General features: G+C 40.5%; 2 protein-coding genes across 2 annotated transcripts in view; one reads left to right on the plus strand and one right to left on the minus strand.

The window, feature by feature from the left end:
- LOC139406902 (uncharacterized) overlaps positions 1 to 13299 on the plus strand; it is a 624715-nt gene that overhangs the window by 228557 nt on the left and 382859 nt on the right. The gene's annotated exons all lie outside the window — the stretch shown is intronic.
- Positions 944 to 12406, minus strand: LOC139406896 (dual specificity protein phosphatase 3-like). The gene is made up of 3 exons (XM_071150031.1): positions 12103 to 12406; positions 5196 to 5428; positions 944 to 4678 (listed from the first exon to the last, which is right to left on the minus strand). The coding sequence occupies exons 1-3, from the start codon at positions 12276 to 12278 to the stop codon at positions 4470 to 4472; spliced, it is 618 nt and encodes a 205-aa protein (XP_071006132.1). The 5' UTR covers positions 12279 to 12406; the 3' UTR covers positions 944 to 4469.

The following is a 13299-nucleotide window of genomic DNA, read 5'->3' on the forward strand; positions in this document are numbered from 1 at the left end:
ATAATAACTTTCAGGGGTTTTGTCAGAATAAAATGTAAAAAAGTATATATAATTGAATTGTACAAACAGTGTACTACTACAACACAAACACACACGAGACAATTCCGGAAATGCACTGTGATTCCTGTCACCTGCTGCTCAAGCCAGTGTTCTGTTCACATTGCATATATTATATTGACTGATGGTGTTATGTTATGTCCGATATGTGTTGTTCTGTGTTGGGCTGACTGGTTCAAACAATCAACCAGGGCAATTGTAAAATGTGGTTTTGAGATTTGTGTTCATTGTTTTAAAAGAAAATATTTGTACGGTAGTTGTTGCTAGTCTAGTCGCAATATATGTATCTAATAAATACATACTCTCTTTCTCTGTCTTTCTCTGTCTTGTTACAGGGTCTGTTTTGAACTTGAACCTGAATAAGTACAGTACAGAAAGGCACAAAAATAGCACACACACACATACTTCCACTCTCATACACACGCTCATCAAATTGCATTACATTAAAAAAGGACACTACTTAGTGCTCAAACCCACATTTAGAAACCTTGCAGATACTGTATATGAGACTCTAGTTTAAATTAAACCAGAGCTTGTGAGTAATGTGAAGTGTCCATGTCATCAATACAATGTTTGAGCACGTGCCTGGGCACAGGTTAATTCAAGCATGAGTTTCTTCACTCTGTGAATGTAAATAGCCTGCCGTCCACGCGTCATATAGTATATTCAATAATTCCGCCCAACTCCCTCTACACACACACTCATGCAAAACAGTGTTACATAACCAGTAGGTAAAGTCACTGGGGAAGCTGGGCAATATTACAACCTACGTGTTGTGATTATTGTGGTGTTTGCTCTATAACCTGTTAATTCATATGCCTTGCAACCGTGATATATACTGTAGGCCTAAAGGCAGAGACAATAAGAAGACACAGTGGCAGAATTAATTCAAACACATCTTTGTTTTATCACAAAGCAAGATAGCAACCTCTGTCCAGTGAAGTCCACAAAGCATATTGCAGGTACAGTAACAGACAGTTAGTTACAAGCAAGTCAATGCAAGTCAATGTTTCTGACATTTTCAGACCACTAAACAAATTGATTTAGAACTACAGAGAGTTACCGCAAGTCACAAAGAAAACAGGATCTGCCTCCACTATTCCAGCACCATTTCAACTTCAACATTTCAGCATCATCAAATCACCTCTGCTTAGTCTAATACAGTGACAACTAAAAGATACCAAAAACAATTTATTCCAATCAACATGGCTATGTTTAACTATTCTTGTGGGGACCAGCCATCCCCACAAGAATAGTAAACAAACACACATTTGACCAACATTTTGTTAGTCCCCCACAAGGTCAAATGCTATTTCTAAGGGGTTTTAGGGTTAAGATTAAAATTGATGTTAGGAGCTAGGGTTAATTTTAGGGTAATACACTAGGGTTAGGGTTGAGGTTAGGTTTTTGGGTTAGGGAAAATAGGATTTTGAATGGGACTGAATTGTGTGTCCCCACAAGGTTAGCTGTGCGTGTGTGTGCGCAAGTAGAAAAACATGTTGACTCACCCTACTTGTAGAGAACCACCAATGGCATCCTCCTCTCTTTCATGTTGGCGAAACGGCCTCAAAACTATCTATCACTCTTTCTGGCATACAGTACATAATAGTATTTTTTGTTGTCCTAGGCTACCTGGCTAAAATGCTTGCTCGCTATCCTAACTTCCATTCATGTGCAACGTTGGTAGTTAACATTAGCCTTCTACATCTAGCTACATATTGAACTTTCATCCTCTCAGGCCAGGGGCTCAACAATGTATGATTTAATGGTTCGATCAGAATTGCCGTTATAATCATTGGCCAGTATGGAGAATTAAGTAAAACCACAAGTCCAAATCCCTATCTCCAGCCTTGGCTATTTTAGGAAAGAGACTATTTCTGCTAGCTAGCCACTGAAGGACAACACAACGAGACGCAACAATTCACGTTTTTCTGTCAATTACGTATGCTCTCAATGGGATTTGATTGCAGTGATGCAAAATTCCAAGCTGATTTCCCTTGACAACTTTTTTGTTGGTGCGCCATGACCATTCACCTTTGAACTTGCTCAGTTTAGCTCAACACTTATTGGCAAATGTTTTTATACTCTTTTTATCAAAGGAGTCAATGCCATGGGCGGCAACAATGTCATACTCGTTTGGACCAGACAGCATCAGATAGATGGCCTACCTGTAGAGAGAGAGTGGCGCTGTTTTGATCGTATTCAGTGTCTCAGAGTAAGAGCGCTGATCTAGGATCAGTTCCCACTTTCAAGTAATAATTTGTATTCTTCTTATCTACAAGGCTAAACTGATCCTAGATCAGCAGTCCTACTCTGAGACGTTTTGTGAATACAGGCCATCCTACCCCATTCCTAACGGTATGCAGGCATTACAGGAATATCAGCAGAGCCAGCCCTAGACCAGTTGATACAGACAGAGAACACCAAATGTTGTCCAGCCTGATATATTGCTGCTCACATAAAGGTTATAATGGACTCAATCCCCCTGCTGGTCAATAGCAGAATCTCTACACAACTTTTTCAATAGTGTCAGTATACCTGGTATTCACTGAAGAAATACAATTAGAAAAAATAACGACAAAACTAAATAAGAAATACTATCTGTACTAGTGGTTTCTTCTTTAAAGAAATCAGCTAAATAACAGTTTAGAAGTCTGGAAGACCCAGAGTTACCTCTGCTTCAGAGGATAAGTTCATTAGAGTTACCAGCCTCAGAAATTGCAGCCCAAATAAATGCTTCACAGAGTTCAAGTAACAGACACATCTCAACATCAACTGTTCAGAGGAGACTGTGTGAATCAGGCTGCAAAGAAACGACTACTAAAGGACACCAATAATAAGAAGAGACTTGCTTGGGCCAAGAAACACTAGCAATGGACATTAGACCAGTGTAAATTTGCCCTTTTGGTCTGATGAGTCCAAATTTGTGATTTCCGTGTCTTTGTGGGACGCAGAGTAGGTGAACAGATGATCTCTGCATGTGTGGTTACCACCGTGAAGCATGGAGGAGGAGGTGTGACACTGTCAGTGATTTATTCACAATTCAAGGCACACTTAACCAGCATGGCTACCACAGCATTCTGCAGCGATATGCCATACAATCAGGTTTGTGTTTAGTGGGACTATCATTTGTTTGACCCAACATACCTCCAGGCTGTGTAAGAGCTATTTGACCAAGAAGGAGAGTGATCTAGTGCTGCATCAAATGACCTGGCCTCCACAATCACCTGACCTCAACCCAATTGATATGGTTTGGGATGAGTTGGACCGCAGAGTGAAGAAAATGCAGCCAGCAAGTGCTCAGCATATGTGGGAACTCCTTCAAGACTGTTGGAAAAGCATTCCAGGTGAAGCTGTTTGAGAGAATGCCAAGAGTGTGCAAATCTGTCATCAAGGCAATTTATTTTTACCTTTATTAGGCAAAGGGTGGATACTTTGAAAAATCTCAAAGATAAACTATATTTTTATTTGTTTAACACTTTTTTATGTTACTAAGATTTTATATTTGTTATTTCATAGTTTTGATCTCTTCACTAGTATTCTACAATGTAGAAAATAGAACATATAAAGAAAAACCCTTGAATGTGTAGGTGAGTCCAAACTTTTGACTGGTACTGTAGGTTAACCATATCAATACTACATAAATCTCTACTAACTAAAAAGTAATCGAATATACGTTAATTTGGTGTGTCACATGATCTGTGTTACCAGCAGTGGGAAGATGTGAAATAATATTATAGACAGATGGGATTGGGAGGACTGCATGTCATACAAACGATTGGTCAGGGGCCTTAGTTTAGTCCTCATGTCGTGTGTGTGTGTGTGTAAGAACATACCATGATCTCATTTAGACTGTAGGCCATATGTAAACCATGATAGTTTCTCATAAATGTGCAAAAAAAAACATGCTACAGCAAAATGAGAACTATTTCTTATTTAGACACTCAAATGGAGCAGGAGGAAAAGTAAACCTGATAACATAACCATTCAATGGTTCTCTAGAAATCACCTTGACGAGTAGATGCAAGCTCCACAGCACAGAGGCTAGAAAAGACTGGCAGTGTGAAGGAAGGAAGGAATTGGATGGAGAGACAGAGGGGGAGTTGTAGGGATTGTTCCTCCCTGATTCAGAGGGGTTGGGTTAAATGCGGAATACACATTTCAGTTGAATGCATTCAGTTTTACAACTGACTAAGTATTCCCTTTCACTTGAATACAGTGTCTTTCTGAATTTAAATCAAAGGACAAGCCATGCTTGAGCCAGCCTACAAGTCAAGGATGGCAGTCAGTGAATGTGCGTATCTGTGTACATTTACAGGTACATACTTTCCAGGTGTCCTGAACTACACTCTTTCACGTGTCTGTTTATCTGTACAGACTTGTAAGGTACGAGTACAGGGGAAAGAAAACCGTCATTGGTTCCAGAACTTTCCTTCGGCCGCCAGAGTTTCGTTGAGGCGACACAGCTGGCGCAGGAAGCCATCGTTAGGTCCGATCTCTCTCTTCTGTCGTACCATGGACAGGGCGGACCGAATGTCCATCCTGTGGCACAGCATCAGGTAGGCGATGACCAGTGTTGGGGAGCGACTGTAGCCCTCTCTGCAGTGAATGTACACTTTACCTGAGGGACATGGGTTTTAGGACAGAGAGAACGGGACACAATATTGCAACAAATAAGGATAAAATATTACATAAAATACTGGGATAAAATGTTGCGTCAATGTATTTCATTTAATATTTCTAAATTGAGACAATTCTGCATTTGAATTCAACTCAAATTTCCAGTTTCTACATGCACGATGCCAAAAATCTATTAAAATATAATTGATTCTACTGAAGTCAACTCTGCATCCATCCCTGGTGTGACTGTGTTGAAACAGTCATCCCATTAGACCACAGAAGACCCTTTTCATAATCTTAGCGCAATGAGGTCATGTACTGTAATGTATTATATTCCACTGATCTCATGCAGAGGCTCACACCAAAACAATTAACTGTTACCTTACTCTTCCCATATTTGTTTTGCCTTAAAAGAAAAAGCGGTGGCTAACTATTGCTCTAAGTGTTTTGCTCCGTCGGCCTGCACCTCTCTAACTCAGGTGTGCATTTTCCCTTGTCTCAGAAAGGTTTTATCTTACCCTTCCCATCATTGTGTGCCAAGGCCTTCTCGATGAAGTTCGCCCCCTCCTCGAAGTAGATGCTGAGGTCAAAGTGGTCTGTGTCACTGGCGCCCATGCCGTGGTATGTGATGCCTGTGCCAGCGTAGAACTCCGCGTTGGTGTTAACGTGCATGAAGGAGTTGCCTTCCGCTGCATTCAGAATGTGGGTGATGCCTAGCTTCTTCAGACGCATCGTGTTCATGGCCACAATACTAAAAAACAAAGTGCTGTAGGTGTCATAACCATTACAAACCTAGAGTGGTACTATATACAGGCATATACAATGCCTTCAGAATGTATTCATACCCCTTGACTTATTTCACATTTTGTTGTTACATCCTGAATTCAAAATGGCTTAAATATTTTTTTTCACCCATCTATACAGAATACCCCATAATGACAAAGTGAAAACATGATTCTAAATGTTTGCTAATTTATTTGAAATGAAATACAGAAATATCTAATTTACATAAGTATGCACTCCCCTGAGTCAACACTTTGTAGATCACCCTTGGCAACCATTACAGCTGTGAGTCTTTCTGGATAAGTCTCTAAGAACTTTCCACACCTAGATTGTGCAAAATTTGTCCATTTTATTATTTTGGTAATTCTTCAAACTCTGACAAATTGGTTGTTGATCATTGCTAGACAACCATTTTCAGGTCTTACCATAGATTTTCAAGTAGATTTAAGTCAAAATTCAACTCGCCCACTCAGGAACATCCACTGTCTTCTTGGTAAGCAAGTCCACTGAAGATTTGGCCTTGTGTTTTATGTTGTTGTCCTGCTGAAAGGTGAATTAATATCCCAGTGTCTGGTGGAAAGCAGACTGAACCAGATTTTCCTTTAGGATTTTGCCTGTACTTTGCTCTGTTCCGTTTCTTGTTATCCTGAAAAATTCCTTAATGATTACAAGCATACCCATGACATGATGCAGCCACCACTATGCTTCAAAATATGGAGAGTGGTACTCAGTAATGTGTTGTATTAGATTTGCCCCAAACATAACAATTTTGTATTCAATTTTGTATTCAATTTTGTATTCAAAATGTGTATTCATTTAATTGCTTTGTCACATTTTTTGCAGTATTACTTTAGTGCCTTGTTGCAATCAGGATGCATGTTTTAGAATATTTTTATTCTGTACAGGCTTCCTTATTTTCACTCTGTCAATTAGGTTAGTATTGTGGAGTGACTAAAATGTTGTTGATGCATCTTCAGTTTTCTATCACAGACATTGAACTCTGTAACTGTTTTATCATTGGCCTCAAGGTGAAATCCCTGAGCAGTTTCCTTCCTCCCCGGCAACTAAATTAGGAAGGACACCTGTATTTTTCTAGTGACTGGGTGTATTAATACACCATCCAAAGTGTAATTAATAACTTCACCATGCTCAAGGGAATATTATTCAATGTTCTTTTTTAATTTACCCATCCTCCATCAACCTTCTTTGCAAGGCATTGGAAAATCTCCCTGGTCTTTTTGGTTGAATCTGTGTTTGAAATTCACTGCCCCGACTGAGATAAATTACATATAATTGTGTGTGGGTTACAGAGATGAAGTACTACTTCAAAAATGATGCTAAACACTATATTATTGCACACAGAGTGAGTCTATACAATTTATGTTATTACTTATTTCAGCTTTTCAGTTTTTTATTAAATTGTATCCTTTTTTTCAAAAAACTTAATTCCTCTTTGATATTATGGGTTATTGTGTGAATTATAGTGACCAAAAATCTAAATTGAATCTATTTTTAAAAATCACACAAAATAACATAAAATATGTAAATGTCAGGGGAAGGAATACTTTCTTAAGGCATTGTACATGTGTAGTGGTATAAAGTTGTACAGGGATGTGTTATTAGCTGTACCATTACCAGTGTCCATTTTAGCATGTAAATCTTGGTGGGGCAAACTTAAAAAAAATAAGAATTTTGGTGCATGCCAGAAAAGGTGGCAAACGGTACCCTCAAACCCTCAAAGGCCTTCATAAAGCCCAAGAGAAAATATTTATTTTCAGCAACATGGAGTGAATCCGTACCACCGCTACACCTGGCTATCAGCGGAGCCTTGTCTGGCAGCAAAACAGTTAATTCAGCCACATTTACTGCCTTTAAAAAAGCATAGCTGATATGGCTAACATACTTAGAGAAATGTGGTGTCTACTGACAATTGAGATGTACAAATTATGGCATAAGGGGATGGCGAGCAGATAAGAGGCAGTCTGTAATTTTGATTAAGACATTAATGAGCGAGCTAGGACGGATGTTGTTAATAACTATTTGTTCAGCACTTTTGAAATGTACAGCGACAGAATTCAAAACATAGGCCGTTCTTACAGTATTCTCCCTGTACACCAAGTCAGAACCGTAGGACAAATTTAAGGGGGCATATAAGCAGACAATGAAAGCTCTTACAATTTTTGATGATTACATTTCTCTAGAACAGGCTATAGGCTTCATGTGCACCACCAACAGCTAACAGCTTACTACACAACATACACTTAGCATTACTTTCTTAGCTACAGTATACATATACAGTATACATATCTCCCTGGCATAATACATAATTTATGCAGCAGCACACAAGACCATTTTGGATCAAGTTTTTGTGCTGGGCTCACTTGAAGAGGAAGGTGGCGCAATGGTCTTTCATGGGAACATTTTGTCATCAAACTTTGTTATCGAAATCTGTCATTCTCTGGATTTATGGTGCTTCAAGACAATTGGGAACTCTGAGGGGGGGGGGGGCAAGGTCAGATCATAATGTCATTGATCTTCAGGTCAGAGCTCTGACCTGAAGATCAATGACATTATGATCTGACCTTGACCCCCCCACCCCCTCCCCCCTCAGAGTTCCCAGTTGTCTTGAAGCACCATAAATGAGGCCAGAGTTCCCGACATGGAATTCCGAGTTGGGTGACTGTTCAAAACGTATTTCCCAGTCTGAGTTTTCTTTTTTTCCCCAGAGTTCCCAGTTGTCTTGAACTCACTGAAGTCTGTGATTTCCAAGTTCCGAGTTTCCAGCTGTTTTGAATGCACCAAAAGTCATGCTGGATTGACAGCATGGCCAATGTTGAATGTTTATATTTTTAACCTTGGAAAAGAGACTCTTAAACCCAGACTTAGACCACACACCCACTCCACTGAATAGCAGGCTAGTGACTGCTCAGCAGGCTAGTTTGCAGTTAGCCACTGATTCCTTCCAAACCACTCATTGTTGAATTTGCAATTTCTAAGCTCAGCAAAAAAAGAAACGTCCTCTCACTGTCAACTGCATTTATTTTCAGCGAACTTAACAAGTTTAAATATTTGTATGAACATAAGATTCAACAACTGAGACATAAACTGAACAAGTTCCACAGACCTGTGACTAACAGAAATGGAATAATGTGTCCCTGAACAAAGGGAGGTCAAAATCAAAAGTAACAATCAGTACTGGTGTGGCCACCAGCTGCATTAAGTACTGCAGTGCATCTCCTCCTCATGGACTGCACCAGATTTGCCAGTTCTTGCTGTGAGATGTTACCCGCTCTTACACCAAGACACCTGCAAGTTCCCGGACATTTCAGGGGTAATGGCCCTAGCCCTCACCCTTCGATCCAACAGGTCCAAGACCTGTTGTGTGTGTGTGTGTGTGTGTGTGTGTATATATATGTATATATATATATATATATATATATATATATATATATATATATATATATATATATATATATATATATATATGTGTATGTATATATATATATATATATATATATATATATATATATATGTATGTATGTATATATATATGTATATATCTATATATGTATATGTATATATATATATATATATATATATGTATATGTATATATGTATATATGTATATATATGTATATATATGTATATATATATATATATATATATATATATATACACATATATACATATACAGTACCTACAGTATGTTACCGTACAGTAATAACAATGTAATTGTGTACACACAGTGCCTGCAGAAAGTTTGAACCCGGTTTCACATAGAATTTAATTCCGGGCTCTTCGCTGGCCATGGCAAACACTGGCAAACACTGACATTCCTGAAATCACGCACAGAATGAGCCGTATGGCTGGTGGTATTGTCATGCTGGAGGGTCATGTCAGGATGAGCCTGCAGGAAGGGTACCACATGAGGGAGGAGGATGTCTTCCCTGTAACGCACAGCGTTGAGACGGCCTGCAATGACAACAAGCTCAGTCCGATGATGCTGTGACACACCACTCCAGACCATGACGGACCCTCCACCTCCAAATCGATCCTGCTCCAGAGTACAGGCCTTGGTGTAACGCTCATTCCTTCAACGATAAACGAGAATCCGATCATCACCCCTGGTGAGACAAAACCCAGACTCGTCAGTGAAGAGCACTTTTATCCAGTCCTGTCTTGTCCAGCGAAGGTGGGTTTGTGCAAATAGGCGACGTTGTTGCCGGTGATAACGCTAATAACGTTTCAGTCAGGGACATCACTCGCTTTGAGACCTTGAAGTAGTTGTTCCCCCGCAGCTTTTGTGGAGCGATGGGTATCGATGCTTCGAGCGTGGCTGTTGTGGATGTGTGCAGAGGGTCCCTGGTTCGAGCCCAGGTAGGGGTGAGGTGAAGGACGGAAGCTATACTGTTACATACAGTGGGGCAAAAAAGTATTTAGTCAGCCACCAATTATGCAAGTTCTCCCACTTAAAGAAGATGAGAGAGACCTGTAATTTTCATCATAGGTACATTTCAACTATGACAGACAAAATTAGAAAAAAAAATCCAGAAAATCACATTGTAGGATTTTTAATGAATTTATTTGCAAATTATGGTGGAAAATAAGTATTTGGTCACCTACAAACAAGCAAGATTTCTGGCTCTCACAGACCTGTAACTTCTTCTTTAAGAGGCTCCTCTGTCCTCCACTCGTTACCTGTATTAATGGCACCTGTTTGAACTTGTTATCAGTATAAAAGACGCCTGTCCACAACCTCAAACAGTCACACTCCAAACTCCACTATGGCCAAGACCAAAGAGCTGTCAAAGGACACCAGAAACAAAATTGTAGACCTGCACCAGGCTGAGAAGACTGCATCTGCAATAGGTAAGCAGCTTGGTTTGAAGAAATCAACTGTGGGAGCAATTATTAGGAAATGGAAGACATACAAGACCACTGATAATCTCCCTCGATCTGGGGCTCCACGCAAGATCTCACCCCGTGGGGTCAAAATGATCACAAGAACAGTGAGCAAAAATCCCAGAACCACACCGGGGGACCTAGTGAATGACCTGCAGAGAGCTGGGACCAAAGTAACAAAGGAGGACAAAGAATGCTGAGTTGCATCCAAAGAACACCATACCTACTGTGAAGCATGGGGGTGGAAACATCATGCTTTGGGGCTGTTTTTCTGCAAAGGGACAACTGATCCGTGTAAAGGAACGAATGAATGGGGCCATGTATCGTGAGATTTTGAGTGAAAACCAGCATCTTCCATCAGCAAGGGCATTGAAGATGAAACGTGGCTGGGTCTTTCAGCATGACAATGATTCCAAACACATCGCCCGGGCAACGAATGAGTGGCTTCGTAAGAAGCATTTCAAGGTCCTGGAGTGGCCTAGCCAGTCTCCAGATCTCAACCCCGTAGAAAATCTTTGGAGGGAGTTGAAAGTCCATGTTGCCCAGCAACAGCCCCAAAACATCACTGCTCTAGAGGAGATCTGCATGGAGGAATGGGCCAAAATACCAGCAACAGTGTGTGAAAACCTTGTGAAGACTTACAGAAAACGTTTGACCTCTGTCATTGCCAACAAAGGGTATATAACAAAGTATTGAGATACACTTTTGTTATTGACCAAATACTTATTTTCCACCATCATTTGCAAATAAATTCATTAAAAATCCTACAATGTGATTTTCTGGATTTTTTTTCTCATTTTGTCTGTCATAGTTGAAGTGTACCTATGATGAAAATTACAGGCCTCTCTCATCTTTTTAAGTGGGAGAACTTGCACAATTGGTGGCTGACTAAATACTTTTTTGCCCCACTGTAATCAGTTTTGTTTCAGTATGGCTTTTGTCAATAAATGTTTAATTTAAAAATCAGGATGATTAAAGCAAACAAATAAAATGAAAACAAGTTATTTTCACAACATAGGCTGCTGTAGTCCTATTGGCTATCAGATGTAACGACACTGAGTGTACAAAACATTAGGAACACCTTTCTAATATTGAGTTGCTCCACCTTTTGCCCTCAGAACATTCTCAATTCGTTGGGGCAAGGTGTCAAAAGTTTTCCACAGGGATGCTGATCCATGTTTACTCCAATGCTTCCCACTGTGGTGTCAAGTTGGCTATACAGTATGTCATTTGGGTGGTGGACCATTCTTGATACACACGGGAAACTGTCAAGCGTGAAAAACCCAGCAGCGTTGCAGTTCTTGACACACAAACCGCTGCGCCTGGCACCTACTACCATTACCCGTTCAAAGGTAACTCAATATTTTGTCTTGCCCATTCACCCTTTGAATGGAACATATACACAATCAATGTCTCAATTGTCTCAAGGCTTAAAAATCATTATTTTTGGATTTAACAAGTGACATCAATAAGGGATCATAGCCTTCATCTGGATTAACCTGGTCAGTCTATGTAATGGAAAGAGCAGGTGTTCCTAATGTTTTGTACAATCAGTGTATATGACTGAGGCCAGTGGATGCACTTAGACTATACTCCATTTTAATATCATAATACTGCTACCTCATATTTAGCTTCAGATAAGTGTGCCAAGACCAAAGTTGATCGAATAGCCTTATACCTGTCTATAAAGTTTAGAATTAACATTTCATTGACACATTAACTCAAGCAAATGAAACTCACGCATTTCCAACATATATCCTGGGGAACACCTCGTCGACATGGTGTGTTGGCATGCTGTAGTAACCGTCAACGTTGGCACACAGATCATTGAGTTGCTGCACTGACACTTCATAGTCTGACATGTCAACTCGCAGTGGCACGGTAGGCTGCTTGGTTGCGCTCTGATTTTGCTTCATCCCCTTCTTGACTAGAGCAGAGCTGTTAAATATGTCGAGCAGGTGTCGGTTTACAGAGCGACCAGGAGAGGAGTCAGGTTTTCACCCGGCTGTTGCATTGCTCTCACAGAGAGAGCCTCTGAGGGTCTGTGTGTTTTGAAAGTCTGCTTGCGCACGGCTCTCTCTCTCTCTCGCTCTCGCTCTCGCTCTCGCTCTCGCTCTCTCTCTCTCATATATATATATATATATATATATATATATATATATATATACTGCTCAAAAAAACAAAGTGAACACTAAAACAACACATCCTAGATCTGAATGAATGAAATATTCTTATTAAATACTTTTTTCTTTACATAGTTGAATGTGCTGACAACAAAATCACACAATTTATCAATGGAAATCAAATTTATCAACCCATGGAGGTCTGGATTTGGAGTCACACTCAAAATTAAAGTGGAAAACCACACTACAGGCTGATCCAACTTTGATGTAATGTCCTTAAAACAAGTCAAAATGAGGCTCAGTAGTGTGTGTGGCCTCCACGTGCCTGTATGACCTCCCTACAACGCCTGGGCATGCTCCTGATGAGGTGGCGGATGGTCTCCTGAGGGATCTCCTCCCAGACCTGGCGTGGAATGAGACATGATGTCCCAGATGTGCTCAATTGGATTCAGGTCTGAGGAACGGGCGGGCCAGTCCATAGCATCAATGCCTTCCTCTTGCAGGAACTGCTGACACACTCCAGCCACATGAGGTCTAGCATTGTCTTGCATTAGGAGGAACCCAGGGCCAACCGCACCAGCATATGGTCTCACAAGGGGTCTGAGGATCTCATCTCGGTACCTAATGGCAGTCAGGCTACTTCTGGCGAGCACATGGAGGGCTGTGCGGCCCCCCAAAGAAATGCACCCCACACCATGACTGACCCACCGCCAAACCGGTCATGCTGGAGGATGTTGCAGGCAGCAGAACGTTCTCCACGGCGTTTCCAGACTCTGTCACGTCTGTCACGTGCTCAGTGTGAACCTGCTTTCAT

The sequence above is a fragment of the Oncorhynchus clarkii genome, chromosome 4, assembly GCF_045791955.1.
Source record: "Oncorhynchus clarkii lewisi isolate Uvic-CL-2024 chromosome 4, UVic_Ocla_1.0, whole genome shotgun sequence".
Classification (NCBI taxonomy): Eukaryota; Metazoa; Chordata; class Actinopteri; order Salmoniformes; family Salmonidae; genus Oncorhynchus; species Oncorhynchus clarkii.